The 20,401-nt window shown below is 42.3% G+C and overlaps 2 protein-coding genes across 2 annotated transcripts; both read right to left on the reverse strand.

Annotated features, from left to right (window-relative positions):
* Positions 1–771: 771 nt before the first annotated feature.
* On the reverse strand, positions 772–15,839 carry LOC135484055 (interferon-induced very large GTPase 1-like). Its single transcript, XM_064765137.1, has 6 exons — positions 15,706–15,839; positions 14,239–14,344; positions 8,914–9,094; positions 8,464–8,588; positions 7,645–7,760; positions 772–6,066 (listed from the first exon to the last, which is right to left on the reverse strand). The coding sequence occupies exons 2-6, from the start codon at positions 14,267–14,269 to the stop codon at positions 982–984; spliced, it is 5,538 nt and encodes a 1,845-aa protein (XP_064621207.1). The 5' UTR covers positions 14,270–14,344; positions 15,706–15,839; the 3' UTR covers positions 772–981.
* Positions 15,840–16,795: 956 nt separating this feature from the next.
* Positions 16,796–20,119, reverse strand: LOC135485007 (trafficking protein particle complex subunit 6b-like). Its single transcript, XM_064766735.1, has 6 exons — positions 20,038–20,119; positions 19,582–19,643; positions 19,002–19,119; positions 18,626–18,709; positions 18,249–18,342; positions 16,796–17,842 (listed from the first exon to the last, which is right to left on the reverse strand). Exons 1-6 carry the CDS (start codon positions 20,116–20,118, stop codon positions 17,811–17,813), a joined length of 471 nt encoding a protein of 156 aa, XP_064622805.1. The 5' UTR covers position 20,119; the 3' UTR covers positions 16,796–17,810.
* Positions 20,120–20,401: the final 282 nt, after the last annotated feature.

A 20,401-nucleotide genomic window follows, 5' to 3' on the forward strand; every position in this document is an offset into this window, starting at 1 on the left:
AACGCTGTTACCTCACCCAAAAAAAATTCATTGTTGGTATGATCATGCGATAATTGACATACTGATGTCTTTTCAAATTTTCATGGATTTGGCGTGGATGTGTCAGCGCTTTCAAACAATGGCGGCACGATCAAGGCTAAACTTGTCTTGAGTTTAAAGGCTGAATTGTTCTTAACAGTTAGCCACCAGCCTTTTAAGCAGGGGCGGATCAAGCCCCCCCCCCCCCCACCCCACCCACCCCTGCCAAACGCGCGTTTTGAACGGGGCCCAGAAAAACATTTGAGATCTAAGTGGTTTAGTTGCGTTTTCCTCGTATCTGATAACAACTTACGTGTTTCGTTTTCATGAAAAAAATGATTGTTTTCTAACACGGATTTTGTTATTTGTTGAACCGACAGAAACAGCGTGCTATTTCGTGAATCTGAAACAAAAATTTTTATAAGTGTAAAGTGACAAAAACTTCAGACATTCTGCAAAATTAACAAAATCCTTTCTTCTGAAAAAAAGTCGCAATTGAATGTTCTGCATGCACATGCAGAGGACACTGTACAGATGAGCTCATAAAATGTATTATAGGAGCACGTATATAGATGCAAACCTAACCAGTCGCACAGCGGTGCATGCAGGGCGTGGTAATAGTAACTGGTCTTTCGACACCGAAGGTGTATATTTATATATATATATATAAATTGCGCATTTGAACGATGCGGCAAACATATTTGGAGACAATGGGCGGATGGGCGGACCCCCCCCCCCCCCCCCCCCCCCTTGGATCCGCACCTGTTTAAGTTTTCTTGAGTACTATGCCAGGGAGCATTTTACTTGACTTCGTGGATTTCAGCCATAAATCTTCCGGGGAATCATTGTAATGAATTGTTGGTGCCATATACCTGTAGTTTGTATGGAAACAGGGCATGGTCAGCCTAACGACCAGCCACACATACAGGCACAGATTGTCCAATTCAGTTTATTACCTCCGATTCAATGTTTGTACTTGTGGAGGCTTTGGATAGCTTGTACCTTGGTGATTTTATACCATCTTTCATCTAGCTTTGGCATGTCCTCTGCCCCATGAAACCCTGTCAGTTTCTCAAGGTACCTTGCCATGAACCACATCCAGTACTCGTTCGAGTCTGGGACAGGATTTGGAGCGATCTCCCAGTCTGGGTAGTAGTCAATGTAGTCGCGGTACTTGTGCCACACCTCCACACCTGGTTCGGGGCCCTGTTGTCTGCAAGGCCTGCAAGGCCTGCACATGCACCTAAAGGAGCGAGTCGATTGGACATTGTAGTTGCACGTTTCAGTCAGTAGCTCACGCGTCTGCAGCAACTTCTGGCCACTGATTCCTTCTGGTCGGTGTTGTATGCATTGGTGACGTTGTTTGTGGTCACTCAGCCACCTGCAGGGGGCATTACAGAAAGGACATTGTTTCTTGCATCCCCACAGTTTGTCAAACACCATTTTGAACGGGGTCTCCGGGCCCTCCCACTTGTAACTTCTAGCTTTTGTAAGCCTGATGTTTTCCCGTATCTTCTTCCTGATATTTTCGATGCGTTTTTGCAGTTCGACATGGAGATTTTTAAAGTCAGTCACCCTGTACTTGATTATATCGAACAAGCCCTGCTCAGAGAGACCCAGCTGAAACGAACGTAACTTACCGATCCACTGCTCGATGGTAGGGTTATCCTCGATTTGGATATAGGTGAGTGTAGCATCGAATGCATTTTCAAAAATCAGGAAGATGTTACGAACCCAGAGCTCGCGGAGTTTCAGGTATTCATGAGTATGTTCCTTTCCACAGCCCATTTTACCACTGGTTTCTAGTTGCTCAACCTCAGCCACCACGTCAGGACCTCCATAAGCTCTCTCGTCGTCTTTTGGAAAGTACATCTTCTCCATGAAACGCTTAAACCAGAGTTCGGCATAGGATGCAGAATCTCGAATGAACGAACTGTAGTAACCAAAGTTATCTTTCTCTGCAAGGTCTTCCAGTACCTTTGTCATCAAGAAGAATTTGTCGTCGTTGAAGTATTGGCGTGTGTGACTGATCATTTTCAAGGGCAAATCTATTCGTATCATTCTGCTAATAGCATCATTGAGCAGGGCACCCATCAGGTCCGCTGCTATGATTTCAGCTTCTCGATTACGGACAGTACTCTCAAACTCATGCCAGAGACGTTTCTCGAAATTGTCAAGCTTGCCGAGTAGGCCGTGCTCGTTCTCATATGTCCGTTGCATATGGACAAACTGCTGTGTGGCATATCTGCATACATGGACAGTTAGCTTCACTTTGAAGTGTGGTAGGAACATGAAATGACCACTAGTGCCTGCAGCGTCCCGATTGTGACTTTCGATACCATCAGCCACCAGCTTGACAATCTGTTCTACAAATCTACGCTGAAACTTGTTGTCTTTTGAGCATATTTCCGACAGACTCAGTTCAGTCTTTCTCATAATAGTATCAGTGGTCGTCCATGCAAAGCTGAGTTGTTTGCTGATCTCATCGGGGTCTTCCTCATAGCCTCCCAGGTCAAATGTTGGACTCTGCACAACACTGAGGTGGTCTTTGGTCAGCTGGATATCCACCATACTGTCAAGAAGGCTGGTGTATGCATTTACTGTTTCGTGGATTGGCTGAGCAGCCAGCTCTGGCCGTAAATGGATTCCATCCGTGCTAAACCTTTCTCGGAGTACTTGTTCTACATCGCCAGCAATCTTCATCATACAATCCCTCGGTTTTTTCAAGTTCAGGTTCGTCATAACCCCTTGCCACATTTTGTCGAAGTCTTCCCGTATTTCACTGTCTGTCATGGATCTACCCTTCAGGCTACTCGAGAGGTCATTCGCTTTTTCCTGTATCAAGTGCTCGATGTCTTTTCTGTTAGACCCTAGATCAGCCCTTCGGTTATCTCCTAACCTCTTGATTTCTTCTTGACCTTCAATCAGACAGATCTGCGCTGTGCTATGCAGGGATGACTTCTTCTCCTCTTTCCACTGGATTGATATGTACCTCAGATTGTCCTCCTCAAAGTAGTTATTGAGTTGTTTTTCACATTCTTCAACTTTCTCATGGCAAATGCTCTCCATATCGGCAACCATAACAATGCATTTCTCTCTCAGGTTTTCTTCGTTCTCACATTCGTCAAGCCTCTTCTCAGCTGTTTCCTGAAGCCAAGCAGTAAGATGATTCTTGAGCTGCCACGACATTTCTCTGAAGAAGCCTTCCAGTTTGACGTACGCCTTGATTGAAAGGCTGCTACGGAAGGTGAAGACGAAATCTTCAGATAGAATTCCATTCCAAAGATCTTCAATGTGAGTCTCCATGTCATCGAATGTTAGGAACCTCTCTTTCTTCAGAGCTATATCATTCATGATGCAATCCCTGACCTCTTGAACCCTCTTGCTATAGCCAGGATTGGTCGGAGCCATCGGTGGATCACCTTGCCAGAGGTCAGAAAAATACCAGACATGCTTTTCCTCATGGAAGTCTATGACCTTCTTGAAGGTCATAACATCAGTGATATTTTCCTGAATGGCAGCTTGTTTGGCCATTTCGTCCAAGCTCTCAAGCAACTGGTGTCTTCCCTGTATCATCTGCTCGTTGGCTGCAACCCCAGCGACGTTCTGGTGAGTAAAGATGCAGGACTGTTGCAGTTTGATGTTCCTATTTACGATCTTCATTCGGAGGAAGGCATGGACTGCTATTTGTAGCACATCCTTCATCTCAGCAATGTTCTCACCCTTTATGTTCAGGATTGTGACATCTCCCAATCCTATGACCAATGTTGCTAGCTCGTTGTCGTGGTTGTAATCATCTGTACCAAGTTCTGGGGCTCGCAGTCCCTCTGTGTCTATCACCATTATGTAATCGTATGGTAGATTCCTATCAACACTGAAAAGTTGCATGTAAAGCCCCCTAGTGCACCGCCCAGCGCTGACGGGGAACTGGAGACCGAACATTGTGTTGAGGAGCGTTGACTTACCAGAGCTCTGAACTCCAAGAACTGAAATAACAAAGATTTTCTTGTTGCCAGCAACTTCCCTCAAACTTCTGAAGATTGCCTTTATCCAGCAAAGTGGTACAACAGATGCATTGCCATCCATTATCTCTATCGGCTGTCCTTGAAGTAACAACTTAGCCGCCATCACTGGATAATTTGGTAGGCGGTTGCGAACATCTTGACTCTGCTTTTCAGCTGTTTCAAAGGCTGCTTCGTAGATCTGGCCAGCCTCTCGCAGAAGGTGCTCGAGTCCAAAGGAGGCATCAAGGAGGTTTTGTCCGGCAACGTCTATATCTTGCTTTAGTTGATCTAGGTCGGCTGCTCGGTCATCTTTCCCCTTCACTACACGGAAACGGGTCCAGCACTCCAAGTATTGCTGTCTCAATGCTGGCAGGGTTTCCCTTGACCTGCTGTCGAAGTAGAGACGCAGCCATTGTAAAAGGAAGGACACCGTTTTGAGGTTATCAATGTTGTCATGAAGACTCTCAGTGAACTGTTGCATCAACTCATGTCTGTATTTGAAGCGCTCGAGTTGCTTCATGCGATATTTTGCCTTCTCGTCTTGCAGGCGAAGTTTCTCGTTGAAAGTTGAAGGATTCGTCTTGGTGCCTGATCGTAGCTGCTTGCGTTGATGCTCACTCCACTTCAACCAAAGCTTTCCCTGCAGGGGCAGCATCTCCTCTTTACAGTCCTTGAGTGATCTATCTTTCATCAGATATGTTATCTTTTCAGCAAGAGCCTTTCCCCGCTGGCAGTCAGTGTCGTCCTCATCAATGGAAATACCTTGCTTCTTCACAAGAGAACAAACTCCCTCAAGGGTTCTCTGACCTGCGGTCATAAGAATCTGTGTGATCCTTGACCTTATATCACGCGTGATTTCGCTGCAGCTTCGGGGATTTCCCTTGTGGAAGCATAATACCACGTTGCGCGGTTTCAACTGGCTATTTGTTTCGGTATTGTATTCAAGAAAGGTTTTCTGCATCTTGGTTCTTTCGGGAATATTTGCCTGTGTGCACGTTACTACCAACATGACTTGGTTATTTGTCCCGTGAATACTTTTGAGTGTCTTGAGGGCATCGTCATCTAGCAAGTCTGCAAACTCAATGAGAACAACGACTGCTGACGATATAGTTGCCAACATCCGCAGTTGTTTGCGTTTTTCAATGGAATTACCTCTCAGATTGAGAAACATGGTTGGCTTTTGTGCGAAGCTGTCAGATTTCTCTGATGGAAGACTCCACGCAGCCTCGACCATGCCAGTGGCCAACTGTCGTTTACGCCTTCCACCAATGCAATCACCATGGAAGAAAGTCGGATGGCTCTGGTCACTGATGACGTCATTCATCAGTTTTGACTTCAAAATGGATGGTTCTTTCATTTTGATGAATGAAACGATATCCAGTGGGTAATTCACGATGGAAGCTTCTTTGACACTCTTTGGCGATTCGCGCCATTCAGTAACAATGGTTCTCATGCTCCAGAGACAAATCTGAAAGATGCCACTGACAGCATCTTGTATAAGAAATGGTATAGCCAAACGACACATGTACATCTTCTGTACCAGTGTCTGTCTGAGTAGCAGGTCACAACATGAAAACAAGGTCAGGAACACATCCATCGGATGTAGGTTCTCCTGAACACTGTCACACTTTGGTGAACCATAATCAAGTGTGTCTAAAAATCGCGAAAAATCGTCTGAAGAATCTTCGAATGACTCGTTTCCCTGCTCAGACGACCCTTGCATTGGTAACTCGCAGTCACGCCCATTGTAGTTAATCATAACCAGCCTACGCAACATTACCCACGCTAATTCTTTGATACAGTACCCGTTCTCTTCCCTAGGAATTGGTTTACACATCAGATTTTGCAAGGACAGCTTGTTTGGGAAATACTCGGAAAGTCCTAATTGTTTCAATAGCTCAGATTGTTTTTCATTGAAATGAAGGCTTCTTCTATCACTCGTGTTTCCTTCAATCGTCTTCCCTGGCCTTTCCTTTTCGGAGTGTCCGGGTATTTGGTTCAAACCAACGCCCTTCCCAGTGTTGTCACCTTCTTCTACTTCGACCTGAAATGAAGCGAGATTTGATAGCCGGACACTACAGGCTGTTTGAGTTTGGGTGGGGCATCCTTTAAAAATCCCGAAATCAGAATCTCTTTACAACTGGTGTAAATTCGTTAAATTAGCCAGTTCCTTTAATAATAATAATAATAATAAAACGATATTTGTATGGCGCCGCTCATGTATATATCGCGGCGCCTCACAGAGATAAAATAAATAGGCCTAGATACATTACTTAAAAACATTACGTAAAAGGTATTAATACATATTATAAAAGGCCGGGTCTATTTGGCAAGCGGCTCGCCGAACAGGCATCTTTTTTTGCCCTGCTTGGAGAGCCGCTTGCCAAACAGCATTAAAAATCAACTCTGTTCGGCAAGCCGGGTTTGCCAAAGAGGGCAAAAATACTACCCTCTTTGGCGAGCCGGAGAGGTTACAACATGTTGGCCAATCAGAGAGCAGTTACGTCATATTCGAATTTATATGCGCATATTTAACAATGGCCGACTTCCCGCTCTTGATTCAATTTCTGTTACTAAACTCGGGTTTTGGTCAATAATTCATGAAGAAGCATGTACATGTACATGACTGTATGGATTTACAAAAAAGTCATAAACGTGATTTAACTGATAAGCATGTTAAATGCATTAGTGTGCATTTCTAAAGGCGTTTCACTGTAACTCCAGTGTTGCTGACCGTGTTGCCACGAATGATAATGAGCTCCGGGATGGTTGAATATGCATGAGTTCGGCTCTCCATCAAGGGCAGAAAAAAGGCGCTGTTTAGTAAGCCGGGCTTGCCAAATGGTCACTTCCAAAATAAAATGATTTGGAAAGGTGGGTCTTCAGACTGTTCCTGAAAGCTGGCAGCGAGCTGGCAGATTTTATTGCCAGAGGGAGATCGTTCCAGAACCTTGGGGCTGCAACTGAGAAGGAACGATCTCCAATGGTACGCCTAGTGCGTGGTACTGCCAGCTTCAGGGAGTCTGAAGACCGTAGTGATCTGGTTGGAGTATAAAATTCAAGTTTTAGATAAAATGGTGACATATGTTGTGCAAACACTTGAAGACAAGGACGAGTAGCTTAAAATCAATCCGTAGCTTTAAAGGTGGCGTTTGTTTTGCCTTTGGAGAACTGATGAGCGGCTGGGGCGAGTTTTGGCGGTGGAAAATACGTCGATCAGATGGCCCTGAAAGTGTTTTAAGAGTCGCCACTGCATTTGGAGTGTACCACCCCAAACAGTAAGTTGATTTCTGAAAGAATACGTGGGCTAGACAAAGGCAATTTTTAAAATGTATTTTAGCTCGAGAGCTTTTCTTCTTAAATTGTAACTTGACTTCAACCAAATGGGGATACACTCCGGATGCAGTGGACTTTTGGACCGGCGTCGTCTTGTCGCGATCAGGATTACGAAATGGACTGCATATAGGGAGTATTTAGGGGGGGGGGGTTGTTGGCGTCGCATCCTGTCCCCTGGCGCTCCCTATGTATATGGTCTAGCTGTGGAGTGGGTAAGATCAATAGAAACTCGCTTTCGAGACACGTAGATGTATCCGTGTATACTTTTGACTTCTGGTTTACTTACAGAAATCTTTGCGTCCGCCTGCTCCATTGCTTTGGCTGGTCCCGCTGCTGGCACTGTTGGTGACGTCCTTCTGTCTCTTGACACCATCTTTGGAGGTGATATTGAACGCTTGACATCTGGAAGTGACAGGAATGCAACATGTTTAGTCGAAATTATCTTGTTTTGGAGAACAAGATCCCGGGGAAAAACACGTTTGGACTCGAAACGAGACCTATCGGTATATGAGGTCAATTGACCATCCAGCACGTACAAACGCAAAATCAAAGCTGCCCTTAGAAATGGGTTGTGCGTTGCAACCGTTGAATACAGATGAAATGTTGCTGCGTAAATGATCCCAGTCGAAGGGTGATTAATCTTGAACCCGCTAGTTTAAGAGAAAAATTGACAACTTCGCTGAACATTATTCAAATCAGGCCTGGGTCAGACGGTGAGATATGCGAACAACTACTGTACTCCGCCTCTGGATATTTCATCCTGGCGCCAGTTGTTTTCAATATCATCCGCCTCTCGATATTTGTATATGACGAAGGAATAAAAAAGCCTAATCTCGAGCTCAGGATAGGATCAATTAAGAGACGACAGCCAGGTTTACATAGGCCTGATTCTGTAGTGCAGTCCACACAAAACAGAAAATCGAATTGGTCAATGGAAAAGTGCAATAGCGTGTATATGAACCGAATTAGAAGCCCCTGTAACCTAACAAAGATGGAAAGGGAGCTCTTTTTTACCATGCCGATTTCTCGGCTTTGTTCGACTGCTGGACTGACGAACAACGCCGAAAAAAGGGGCGTGCCGCCGATTTCTCGCAGGCGCACTTACATGTAGGGCAGTCCGGGGTAAAGCTTTCTTCGTATTTTTCTACTATCCGAAGAAGATTTTCTTCTTTTATCATCTCGAAGCATTCTTTGATCAGCTCATAATTCCCAGGGCGTATAACACGTTTCCTGCAAAGATAAAATAAACGCAATTAACCTACATTGTACATTGAAAATGTTGGGGCCTACTAAAGGACTTGGGATCATTTATTTCGAGTTTGGCAAAACTGGGCTGCCCAAGGAGTCTAGACAAAACTTGTGGTAACTTAAAAGGTTAGCGCTGACTCGTATGTCACCACATTCGCCCAAATGTCACTGCAACAGTGTGCGTAAACCGATCGGATGGAAGTCGGGATTGGATGTTAATACTGTTCTTGGTTCCTTATACTAGATTCGACCAGAAATTTAACGTCTATACATGTATGAAATCGTTGGCGTCTTCAATATGACTTACTGCAGCAGAAGTTGCCATAAGCTCATGAAATCACTCGGGGAATTCATATCTTGTAGGTCTCTTTCTGCTATCGGATTATTCGTAAGGTAAAACTTGATCTTCATGAAACTTTGATCTGTAATTCCGTTCATCAGTTCAAACACTAATGCTTTGTCCCGCTTTGTGTGCTGCTGGTTCGGCTCTGGAAGAGAGTAAGGCTGTGACAATGCAACTGACAAAGCCGCAAGCAGGGGAACTTAAGGTTTCAGAAAGACATTTGATTCCCATTCCGCCTAACCTTCCTCGAAGAGAGAGGTTAAGATTTGGCCTCATGGGCAGTATACGCGATCCTATATCACGTTAATGGTTGCAGAGATCACGGGAAGACGATCCGAATATTATATCCAAGAGTATATAAACAATAAAGGCACATGCAATCTTTTCGCAAACTTTACATTATCTTTAATTCAGAATACATGTATTGATTAGTACGGTGGCTGGGAAAGGACATCACATGATTTATTTTTTTTCAGCATAAATTTTTTTTTTTCATGAAATATCTCGATCGATGGACTTATTATCTCGATCGATCGAGATATCATCTCAGGCGATCGAGTTAATTATCTCGGGTGATCGAGATATTATCTCAGGCGATCGAGATATTATCTCGGGCGATCGAGTTATTTATCTCGGGCGATCGAGATATTATCTCGGGCGATCGAGTTACGAAATCGAGGCCGTTTAACATTCAACATGGATGACACCGTGAAAAGTCTGTTCCATCTCGGGCTTAGTCAAGCTGAAATGTGCTCTGTTCTCGCTCAGAGATTCGATTATAATGTAAGCGAACGGCAATTACGTAGAGTTCTTTCACGGCTACGTTTGTACAGGCGGAAGACATTTTCCGATTTAAATGATGTTGTCGACTTCGTGAGCGGAGAGCTAGCTAAATCGGGACAGCTTCTTGGCTACAGATTTATGCACTTGAAATGCATTACCAATCGATTAGTGGTCAGCAATGAAGCTGTCAAAATAATTCTGAAGCATCTTGACCCAGAGGGTGTTGAACTGAGAAGGCGTTGGAGACTTGTGAGAAGAAGATATCGTGTAAAGGGGTCCAATTATGTGTGGCACCTTGATGGCTATGATAAACTAAAGCCATTTGGTATCTGTATACATGGCTGTGTTGACGGGTTTTCAAGGCACATTTTGTGGCTTGAAGCATACAAGACGAACAGTGATCCCCCGCCCGCCGTCATAGGCGGTTACTTCATCAAGACACTTGAAGATCACAAGGGTTGCCCGAAAATCATTCGAGCCGACCGTGGAACGGAAAATGGACATATAGAACACATGCAAACGTTTCTTCGAGAGAACAACAACGGGAACGATGAACGCAATTTTCAGTACGGAAAAAGTACTGCAAATCAGCGTATAGAGTCATTTTGGGGTATACTGCGAAAGCAAAATGCTGAATATTGGATTGCCTTATTTAAGGAATATTGGAAGGAAAAGGCCATTTCAGTGGCGACAAGAAAGACCAGGAGTTGGTACGATTTTGCTTCAATGAATCTGATACAGGTAACGACATTATATATACTAGCATATACCCATGGAGCGGGCAAAGTTGAAATGTAATATACATTAGTTAAATGGGCACGATGATTGAGCTACATTAAATTTCTAACGTTACTGAAGTTTTATTAAAGGTTAAACACGAAATTAACTGCATTTAGGGACTTATTGCTGATGCTATCTACATGCAACCCCCAATAGATTGATTGGAGTACGCTATTTTGCACAATGCATTGAGACCAGTGACAGCAGGTCCTGTTCCAAATAAGACCCTCACATATTAGGCATATCACCTACCCACTCCCGTACCCAATGCCACTGTCGGACCAAAGCCAGGCGCATGGAGAGATGCAGAACGCAATTCAAACTGACAACATCAGTCAGTAAAGAATAAAACAAAGAGCAAGCGCTGGCCACTGTACATATTTTGTCCATCCTGGCATAACTGTTTATTGATACCCTGACTGCATGTTCCGGTAGGCCACTCAGCAGAATTTGCCTTATCACTCAGGTCAGTGTTTCTCGAATAGAACTAAAATAGAACAGGTTAATCATTAATCTCCCTGCTAATACCCTGCACCATGGACCAGGTTGTATAGCACTACATACGTGCTGGAAGCTAATACTGATGTGGCAGGGAGAATATGCGTGAAGTTTGTGTATGCTTTTGAGAATGAGCGGAGCTCTCCAGTCGACGTGCTCTCTGAAAAGTTGTTATTTATTCCAAAACCACCAAGATATTCGACGTATGACACCCTCAGTGACACTCTTACTTATGATCCACACCTACGAAACCAAAAGTTGCAAGAATTCGACGCATTTTCGAGGCCCAATTTTGAAACAAAAATCGCCTCCTATTTAGCGGCCACAACGCGCATTATAGTAGAGACAAGACCACAATTGATTTTTAAGCCTTTTAGCAGTTAAATTGTCAATGTTTGACCGCGACGCATCAAAGAACGCGTCAAGTAGTGAAACTGAAATTCGGATATGATATACGGGTTAGTCTTGCGAGTAACTGGTGCGATGGAAATTGGTGATTGACCACGGAAATTTTTTTATAATCGACAAATTAGACAGACTTTGATATTTCCACTGTTTTCAGCCAACTGGCAGAAAAAACTCAAAACACGCCCCCTATTACCCAATTAGCAAAATCGAAATAAATTTTTTCATCAAATAATTTCTTTATATCTGTAGACTTGCCACAGCAAATATTTTTTCAATACCTCTCCAAATATGTACTTGAGAGTAAAAAACATGCACTCGTCTAATTGATAGGCCTCGACCCTCCAACCTATGAATATTCATTAGTGGTCTTGTCTCAGTATAGATATAACATTACTGTAAAATCGGACGGATCAGAATGTCCATCCCACTTTGGCAAGGTTTTGTTGGTTACTGAAAAATTGGCAATGACCATAAATTGAATGAAAAGGGCTGGCCATACATGCAAACTGAATGAATTTGAGATAGCATTTTCACACTATGTTTGGCCCTAGGGTCGCTTATTGGGCGTGTTTTTGGTTTAACGGCCAAGGCATCCGGCACTACTAGACAAAGTAATCTACATATATTATATTGACAAAGTAATTTACGTGTTATTTTTACATTTCTCAAGTAGGCGGTCTCTGTTTTAGCAATCATAGCTTTCTGTATTTTCAGGAGGAGTTGGACGAAGTCTGCATGCTTTGGAACGCATACAGAATCAGAAAGTACAACAATACCAATCTCCAACACGGACGACCTTTTATAATGTACTTCGTGCCAGAGCTGTTTGATGCTGAAGACGGCCTTTGCGATGTTGATGAAATGAAGATCGAGCTTTGCCGGGGAGAGTGTTCCTTCAAGTCTCAATTTACATGTTACAAGGACATGTATGATCTTTGCTGCTTACTTATGAACGAACGTGGTCTTGCGATGCCAAATGATCCAGATGAGGCTAGAAACCTAACATAACACTCAAAGCTGTCATTGATACACTTTTTGATTAACGCGTGCTAGGTTCTTCGCGCTTTGCAGATGTATTTCTCGCAGACGGCGCAGCCCAAAGCCCTCTGTGCTCTACACGATTTTTGAGTCCGACATGATCTGTATGGCTACTCAGTCGTTAAGGGTACATGTTATGGGACGGGAACTTGCTTGGTCCTTAAAGCTGAACGGCATGCATAAATCTAGCGCATTGCACATTACAACCACTACTGTAAATATTTTAATGGGTAACCCGGCAACTGTTTTTCTTCAATCTAAAATCCTCGCTGGTCCAAAGATTCGATTAAGAGAAACCAAATTTTGAAGTAATACTGGTATGCCAAATAATTTTCGGCCCGGCACAGCGGTCCAAAAGCGATGTGACATATCATGGACATTTACTTAGTGGAGCCGGCTATACATACTAGTCATGTTAGTCATTCAATCGTTTTTGGAGCCCATTGTGTTGTCCCACTAAAACATGGCGGATTAATAATATTTAACAACAGATAAAATGTAATCAGAACATTACTGTTTTATTAAATAGATACGCGTAAGCTATTCTGTTCTCATGTTGTTCGTACAGTTATTGTGCATAAAAAAAAAATAATTTCTATCACACAACTTTTTTCCCCGATTGTTTTGTAGTAGTATCCATCCAGCATTATCAGCAACAAGCCCTACACAATTACGGCTAAGGATGGCTTTTCCCTGCCATTATTGATGGTACTACTATCGCCGAATCGGTAGATGTCGTCCTAGGTAAGCGTTAAGTTTACCCAGGACCAACCTGGGTAAGACTAAATGTTACCCAATATCGTTCTGGGTAAACTTTAGACCACTAAAGTTTGAAATTCGCGCACTTTCCAACCTGCGGTCGAGGTTGCTGAAAAACAGAACGTGACTTGTGTTACTGCAGAGGGTTTAAAACGTTATTTGAACTCTGTCCCATAATTTCGAGACGGTCACTTCACATCTTAAGATAGAGAAATAAAAAAGAAACTAGTGGAGGTCGTCGATGGAAAATCAAAACTCCGTGAGGGGCAAAACTGGATCCAACAAGAGGCCCATAGGCCTGGCGCTCAGCTGAGTTGCATTTATCGTATCCGCTTGAGCTGGACAGTGCCATGAAATGGTGAGGTATTCCAAATGTTGTTGTGGTAATTGTATGTTTTTTTTCCTTTAGAAATTCCTCAGATTCTAAAGGTATCTGGGCACACTACACAAATACGTACCATTGCTCTATAGTATTTTGCTTCCCCAAAAGTGAAATGTACGTAAATTGAGTGGTTAAAATTGCAGTCTCGGTTTGAGTGTTGAATGGCCTCGATTTCGTAACTCGATCGCTCGAGATAAATAACTCGATCGCCCGAGATAATATCTCGATCGCCCGAGATAATATCTCGATCGCCGGAGATAATTAACTCGATCGCCCGAGATAATATCTCGATCGCCCGAGATAATTAACTCGATCGCCCGAGATAATATCTCGATCGATCGAGATAATAAGTCCATCGATCGAGTTTTTCATGAAAAAAAAATTTCACGCTGAAAAAAAAATTTTTATGCTGAAACAAAATAAATCATGTGATGTCCTTTCCCAGCCACCGTAGATTAGTCGGTGAACCACGCGAGGTTTTTTTTAAAATTCTGACCGTGACATGAAATACTACGGCCGTTTCAAAAACACTGGGCGCGGTTTCATTTCACCCACGCAATCAGTGCTCGGGTCAACCATGCAGCTCTCACTGTGTCCCTGCGCAATCTTTCCATGTATAGCTTGTTCATCTGACATCTTACCGGCGGGTTGCTCTTTGCCTTTTGTCGCCATCTTCCCCTGTTGGTGACCTGCTACCGTTTGATGACAGATTAACTGATGTGCTTCCTTGGTAATAAACTTTCGTTTCTGTTTCAATAGAAAAATACAATATTCCACAATTACAAAGACTAATTCCAATGTAAAGTATACGCATTAAACGTTGCGAGAGATGCACGGGCGGGTTAATTTGCGGACCACTACTATTAAAGGACGACTGAGTGTATCGCAACCTGAATTAAATAGGTCTAGCCCCTCATCCGTGGACCTCGGTTATTAACTGGCAGACCTTCTGTGCACGAATGTTGTGCCAACATCTGAATGTCTTCCTTGATAATGACATTTTAGTAATGAATGGCCACTGGACGGACACGGGATATAGGCCTAAAAAAATTTGCTTAAATGTATATCAGATTCTGCAACTCGGCCAGGAGCCGCTCTGACTTTCTAGATGTATATAGGCTGCAAGAACGTCGAGCTGTTATCGGACCCGGCTATCGGGCATCTTGTCGAGCAAGTCTGAACGAAACGGCTCTTAACCGATGTTTCCATGATTAGTCGACACAAATTCAAAGGTGGGGGATTCGTGTGTGGAATTAAAATCCAGAGCAAAACATGTTTTGTGTTTCTTTTAATGAGATTCCAAAGTCCAAGCGGGAGTCAAGTCTGAGTTCACACTTCCTCTTCATTTCTTAATCAATAACGCCTCTACAATAATATGTTTTGATTGGCCCACAGACTCCTGAAGTGACATGAATACCACGAAAATGACCTAATTGATAAAACCTAGGAGGCTCTATACAAAGAAATAACACTTCAAGAAGTATTAACACAACATAAGTTAAAATTAGTGAGATGGGATTTACCCGGCGTTGCAAACGATAACATTATGAAAGAATGACGAATATATATGTCACACTAGTCACTACAAACGAACCGATACGTGCCTGGACCGGTGTAAATGGCTATGGAGAGAGAGTACGGCATTTTTTATTCTGCTGGGGCGCGTCCCGCATAGCCGTAATCAACAATGAAATGTGTCTTCCCGCCCCGGGGCTATTCCATGCACTTTACAGTATGACTTGAATCTTTGCGCACAGCGTCAATTTTTGCGCCTTGGACTTGGACAGTTAACTCGGCCCTCTCAGTCGTTTCTTAGTCAGTAACAAACACAAAAATCCCACTCTCGCACCTCGCCGCGCGCATAGAGGGTGTGATACTGACATCTAGTGTCAGGGCCTTTGGGGTCCAAATCCCCAATGTTTCAGTACGTCATTCCTGTATCCCCCATCCTCGTATGACCACTTTGCAAGATTTACGTTATTTGCTGGCTCGTTCAATAAAAAGTGGTACCCGGTAATTGTTTTAGCTTACAACTAAATTCAGTATACTATGCTGCCTACGGACCGACACTGAAATGGAATAAAACAATATTAGGATATGGTACTTACGTTTTGGCTTTATCGTCTCCAAATTAGAAAAAACTAAACTAGAATCAAACGCAATAAAAGGGAACACTGCGTTGAGTGAATTATAATATCGAACCTGATACTATACGTGGTCACTTATCTCCTCGAATCGCATCCCGAGATACAGGTTTTGATACTCCTGCTTCGTATACAAAATAAAATATCGAGAGGCGGAGTATATTGAAAATCACTGGTTATGTCAGGATGCTCGAATCGCAAATGTGTCCAAATAGGTCACGGGAAGATTAGACCAGTGCGACATACGCGGCGTAAATGCCAATACCGCGAAATCAACAAGTCTATCATTGAAATGTTGCAATACATTGCCTCCCTTTCAGTAAACATTTCCCTGGACAACTTCCAACCAAGCCACTCGTGAATATGAATAACGTTTTACCTGTCGAACGTGGTGGTGACATTGTCCTGAACAAATGGGCAGTTTGTGACTGCAGTTTATAATGGGTAACGTGACACACCCGATTGTGACATGTCTTCAATATGACAATCCAGGTTGTGGTGACTGGCTAAAACATAGAGGGACCATCTCCAAATTATCAACAATGCCACGAACTTAACTTGCTTAGTCTCACTCTCTTCCCTCAAAAACCCAGTCAGGGAGACACTTTGGGATCATAGATTTTTACATTAGACTCAAAGGACTTAACAATTTGAATTGGATCTGGGATTTTTAAAAACCTGGACAACACTCGGGCCAAAAATGACTTTTCTGCGGCACTAATCAAACATTTTGAGATGGTCCCCAACAAAACTGCTAGATTGAGACAGTGCCATCAGCATTCATCCTGGCATAACCAGTGGTTTTCAATCTATTCCACCTGTTGATATTTCAAACATATAGAATATGACGAAGGAGTAAAAAATTCCTGATCTCGGGATGTCAACGTACAACACAGCTCACAATGCAACATCATCCTCATGAAAATCCTAACTGTGACAGTATCTCCAGACAAGTTTGTAACTGTGTCCTCACTATGATCAATGACTAACCTTGGCTGTGACTGAGGTATGACCTCAATATGACAAGTGTAAAGAAAGAAATATGTAGCCAATGTTTATCAACTTTTGGTTTTATTGTTTATACACAATGTACAAAAAGAATACATCTATACAAGAAGACATCAAGTAATTTCTCCAATGATCACAATAATAAAACAAGTCTATACCATACCATACAAGACGCCAATTCTTGATGGCACATACATTTCATTTGCAACTAAAGCAAGAATTCAGACAACATTCATTTAACGGACCACTCACCAGATAGCTCTCTGGAACACGAGAAGATCACACAGGACCAATTGATATTTTAATCTGGGTTATGAATCAGACTATTGTAGTTATAGAAAGAAGAATAAAATTTGCCATCAAATCCATTTTTCAACTACCGGGTACTAAACCCATCCTAGCATTTGTTTGAGCAGCGAACTACAAAAAAACTCTCAGTGCAGGTTCATCATTGTAGTGTTCAAGACCTTCAGCAATCAAATACTCTGAACTATTCCTCCAATCCTAAGCATAATTTACACCAATGGTAACTCTATTTTCAGTCACAAACTGACACCAAAGCATCCTCATTTTCACATTATCGCAGTCCACCCAAACACAGTCCATAGTCGTACTTCCACCTATCAAATCCCCGTGTGCGCTTACACCTATGAATTGCCGTGTCTAAATAGACCCGTGTGTCAAATCCCTGTGTCTATGAGCCCCATCGAGCTCGATGGGGCTAATCGGGGGCTAATTTAGACCCGTTTTCAACACGGGTTTTTTGATAGGTTGAATCTGAATAGCCCCGGCAATTGCAAGTTCTAAGACCCGGCGACAGATGGCGCGGTGTAGTTGCCTCGGTATTGCGCATGCGAAATTCCCCTCCAACGGGAAAGAAACACAGGAGAGCTCCCTACCTACAGCGCACCTGTCGCCGGGGCTATTAACCATTATCTAACACCACTGATAGGTGTAAGTGCGCCCCGGGTTTTTTGACACACGGCGAAGACACGGGTCTTGAAAAAACACGGGGTTTTATGGTAGGTGGAACTACGACTTATGTCTTTCGTTGGCACTTCTCATAATCTCTGAATCTGAATCTGGAATTTACCTGCAGAATAAAAGAGAAGATGGTGACACAATAACCAACACCTCTTCATTAGGTGGATTGAAAATGGACCAAGTCAAATAGGCGGACTGATACAGAGTTTCAAGGAGCATGATCATTGGTTTTTAAAAGTGCACTGATTTGGGGTCACGCATTTGTATTTTTGGCGTGATCCTGTAACATTGGTACTAAGGATATTGACTGGGGTGAAAAATTAATTTCAAAGCTAAAAGCAAACAAGCTTATGACGGATCTTCCTCCAATCCCATCACCAATTTGAGTCCGTCATTAGACCATCACAAATATAAATAGTCTCCTTCATGTGATTTTCAGCACTAAATCACAGAACCATATCAGGAGTCGTATAACATTTGATCATGCAGTGAACTATTTCACTTTATGTACTTACATGCAGGCATGATTGTAACTTCCGCTGTGACTATACTACTGATCCCAAGGTTTGCCAGAGCTCCTCTGATCAACCCACATGGGAATGCTAAATACTGAAAAGAGAAAAAAAGACTAATCAGAAGCATTGTCAAAGAGATACCAAGCAAGTAATCGTTCTAAAGGTTTTTATAAAAGTTTCCCTGGGCCCGGTTGATTCAAAAAGCACTAAACGACTCTGTTAAATCCCGTATTTTGAGCAACCCAGCCCAGATGATCCTGATGGCATCTGGTTTGATGCATTGGTACACTTACAAAGTTACAACATTACCCTCCCATCTTTGAAGAGAATATTATACAATAATCAAAGGGTTTAAAATTTCCTCCATCTATACTAACTTTTGGTGCAGATTCCATGTACTGTTTGTTATTCGACATCTGCGTAAGTAATCGAAATCTGTTGTCTTGTAAAACATACACTCCCTGAAAAAATAGAATTTACAAAATTGTGTCACATGAAGGCAATTGTACTACTTTTTATTAAAATAATATGATAACATAATACCACCACCAGTACATGTTTTCTTAAATGGAGTGAATGTTGCTTTTCATTTTGAAGCACAAAAATTGGCTAGGGACTAAACGTTTATAACGTAAGATTTAAGAACACACATCGAGGCAGAGTATGTCTGTTACCAATATGCTGAAAGATAGACTAAGTTGGCAGCTGCCAGGTATGGAGTTTTCATTTCCGTAGACCATTAACTACACTTACTTGGTGATTAGTTCTTAAATTATCTATTTGTTTCTTGTAAAGCGTAGTCCAAAAATCCTTACACACGAATTTCATTGTGTCCAACTCATCTTTAAATCTTGGACAATCCTTGGTGAACCTGCAGAAATATGGGCACAACTTAAAAATAGAAAAAAAGTCATGGATACATCTAGTTATTGGCTTGATATGAGAATTTAGGTCAGAGTGAATTTGAGGTTTTTTATATGGCTTGCAAATTTAATGTAGGCCTACAGTTACGTTCTGTTCTGGTGAAGTGTTTCTTGCAGTCTGTGTGTGATAATTTGTTCAAGATCCTGCCTTGAGACCAGATGTTACAGTCCCACTAAGGCAAGTTGAAAAACCCAATACCTCAAGCCCACCTTTTAGCCTTTAAAGCTTGTGCTATTGAAAGGAATACAATACAAGGAGGTACAAAACAATTGGAGACAGGATGAGGGTAAATCAAATCGTTATTAATTCTTTTTTAGATGCCCCTGTCGAGTCAATCAGATATATTGGGCTTCATAATGATAAATGAATGATTCAACCAAATAACCTGATACATCTCAGGAGTACAAACCTTTCTACTAAACTTTGTCCAACTCTGTAACCCATACCCTCCAGCTTTGCAATACAATTATCCTGAGAGAAGAAGAAATAATTTATTATAAACAGAGGAGTCATTCTATGATTCTATAAGACTAAGTAAGAGACCTGTCAATGTCATGACGCCAGACAATGCCTCTCGAGCCATTTTCACTAAGTCTAATGTCAAACGTCTTTTACCACGAAGATCTATTTCAAAGACAGTTGGTTGGTCCGACCCTAGATGGTACCAGCGTTTCTGTCAAAGAACCTATAGACCTATAGCAGTAGTATAGGGCCTATATTTTTTAATTCAAATACAAATTCAAAATTTTTAATTGACGAACAGCGTAGCCCATTAATGCATTTGAGAGAAAATGGGCTCAAGGAATATTTGTATGTAAAGTTTAACAGAGTCTCTGAATTTTCTTTTACTGATATATCAACACACCTTTTCATCTTTTGTTGCTGATCGCAAGATATGAGCGACTATTTCCATGTGAAAAAGCTCAAACAGGACTTCGTCAGCCATTTTGAAGTTTATCGCCATCTATCGTGGATAGTTCATCCCAAGGCAGGTGCGTCTCACGATCGACTCTGACACTTACAACTGCCATTTTGGCCAAAATTCGCCTATTAGCCGAAAAAACCCGAAGACACCCGACTTAAACCGAACCAATATTTCCTCAAAATGTTGACTATACGGACAAAAATGATAATTTTGTAAACACTTTTGCATCTTCATTGATAAAATCGAGTATGTATAGACAAGATTTGTTCTTGTAGTTATTTATAAGCATAAATATTTGAACTAT

Source organism: Lineus longissimus, chromosome 3 (assembly GCF_910592395.1).
Source record: "Lineus longissimus chromosome 3, tnLinLong1.2, whole genome shotgun sequence".
NCBI lineage: Eukaryota > Metazoa > Nemertea > Pilidiophora > Heteronemertea > Lineidae > Lineus > Lineus longissimus.

Bases quoted from the DNA above. Each gene is read 5' to 3' on its own strand.
- LOC135484055 (XM_064765137.1), bottom strand. From the start codon at position 14,269: ATGGCGACAAAAGGCAAAGAGCAACCCGCCG. The intron at 9,095-14,238 runs GTAAGATGTCAG...ACTCTCTTCCAG, and splicing joins AGGCAAAGAGCAACCCGCCG to AGCCGAACCAGCAGCACACA. The intron at 6,067-7,644 runs GTAAGTAAACCA...GCTTCATTTCAG, and splicing joins AGGCGGACGCAAAGATTTCT to GTCGAAGTAGAAGAAGGTGA.
- LOC135485007 (XM_064766735.1), bottom strand. From the start codon at position 20,118: ATGGCTGACGAAGTCCTGTTTGAGCTTTTTCACATGGAAATAGTCGCT. The intron at 19,644-20,037 runs GTGTGTTGATAT...TTCTTCTCTCAG, and splicing joins CAGCAACAAAAGATGAAAAG to GATAATTGTATTGCAAAGCT. The intron at 18,343-18,625 runs GTTAGTATAGAT...TTCTCTTTTCAG, and splicing joins ACATGGAATCTGCACCAAAA to TATTTAGCATTCCCATGTGG.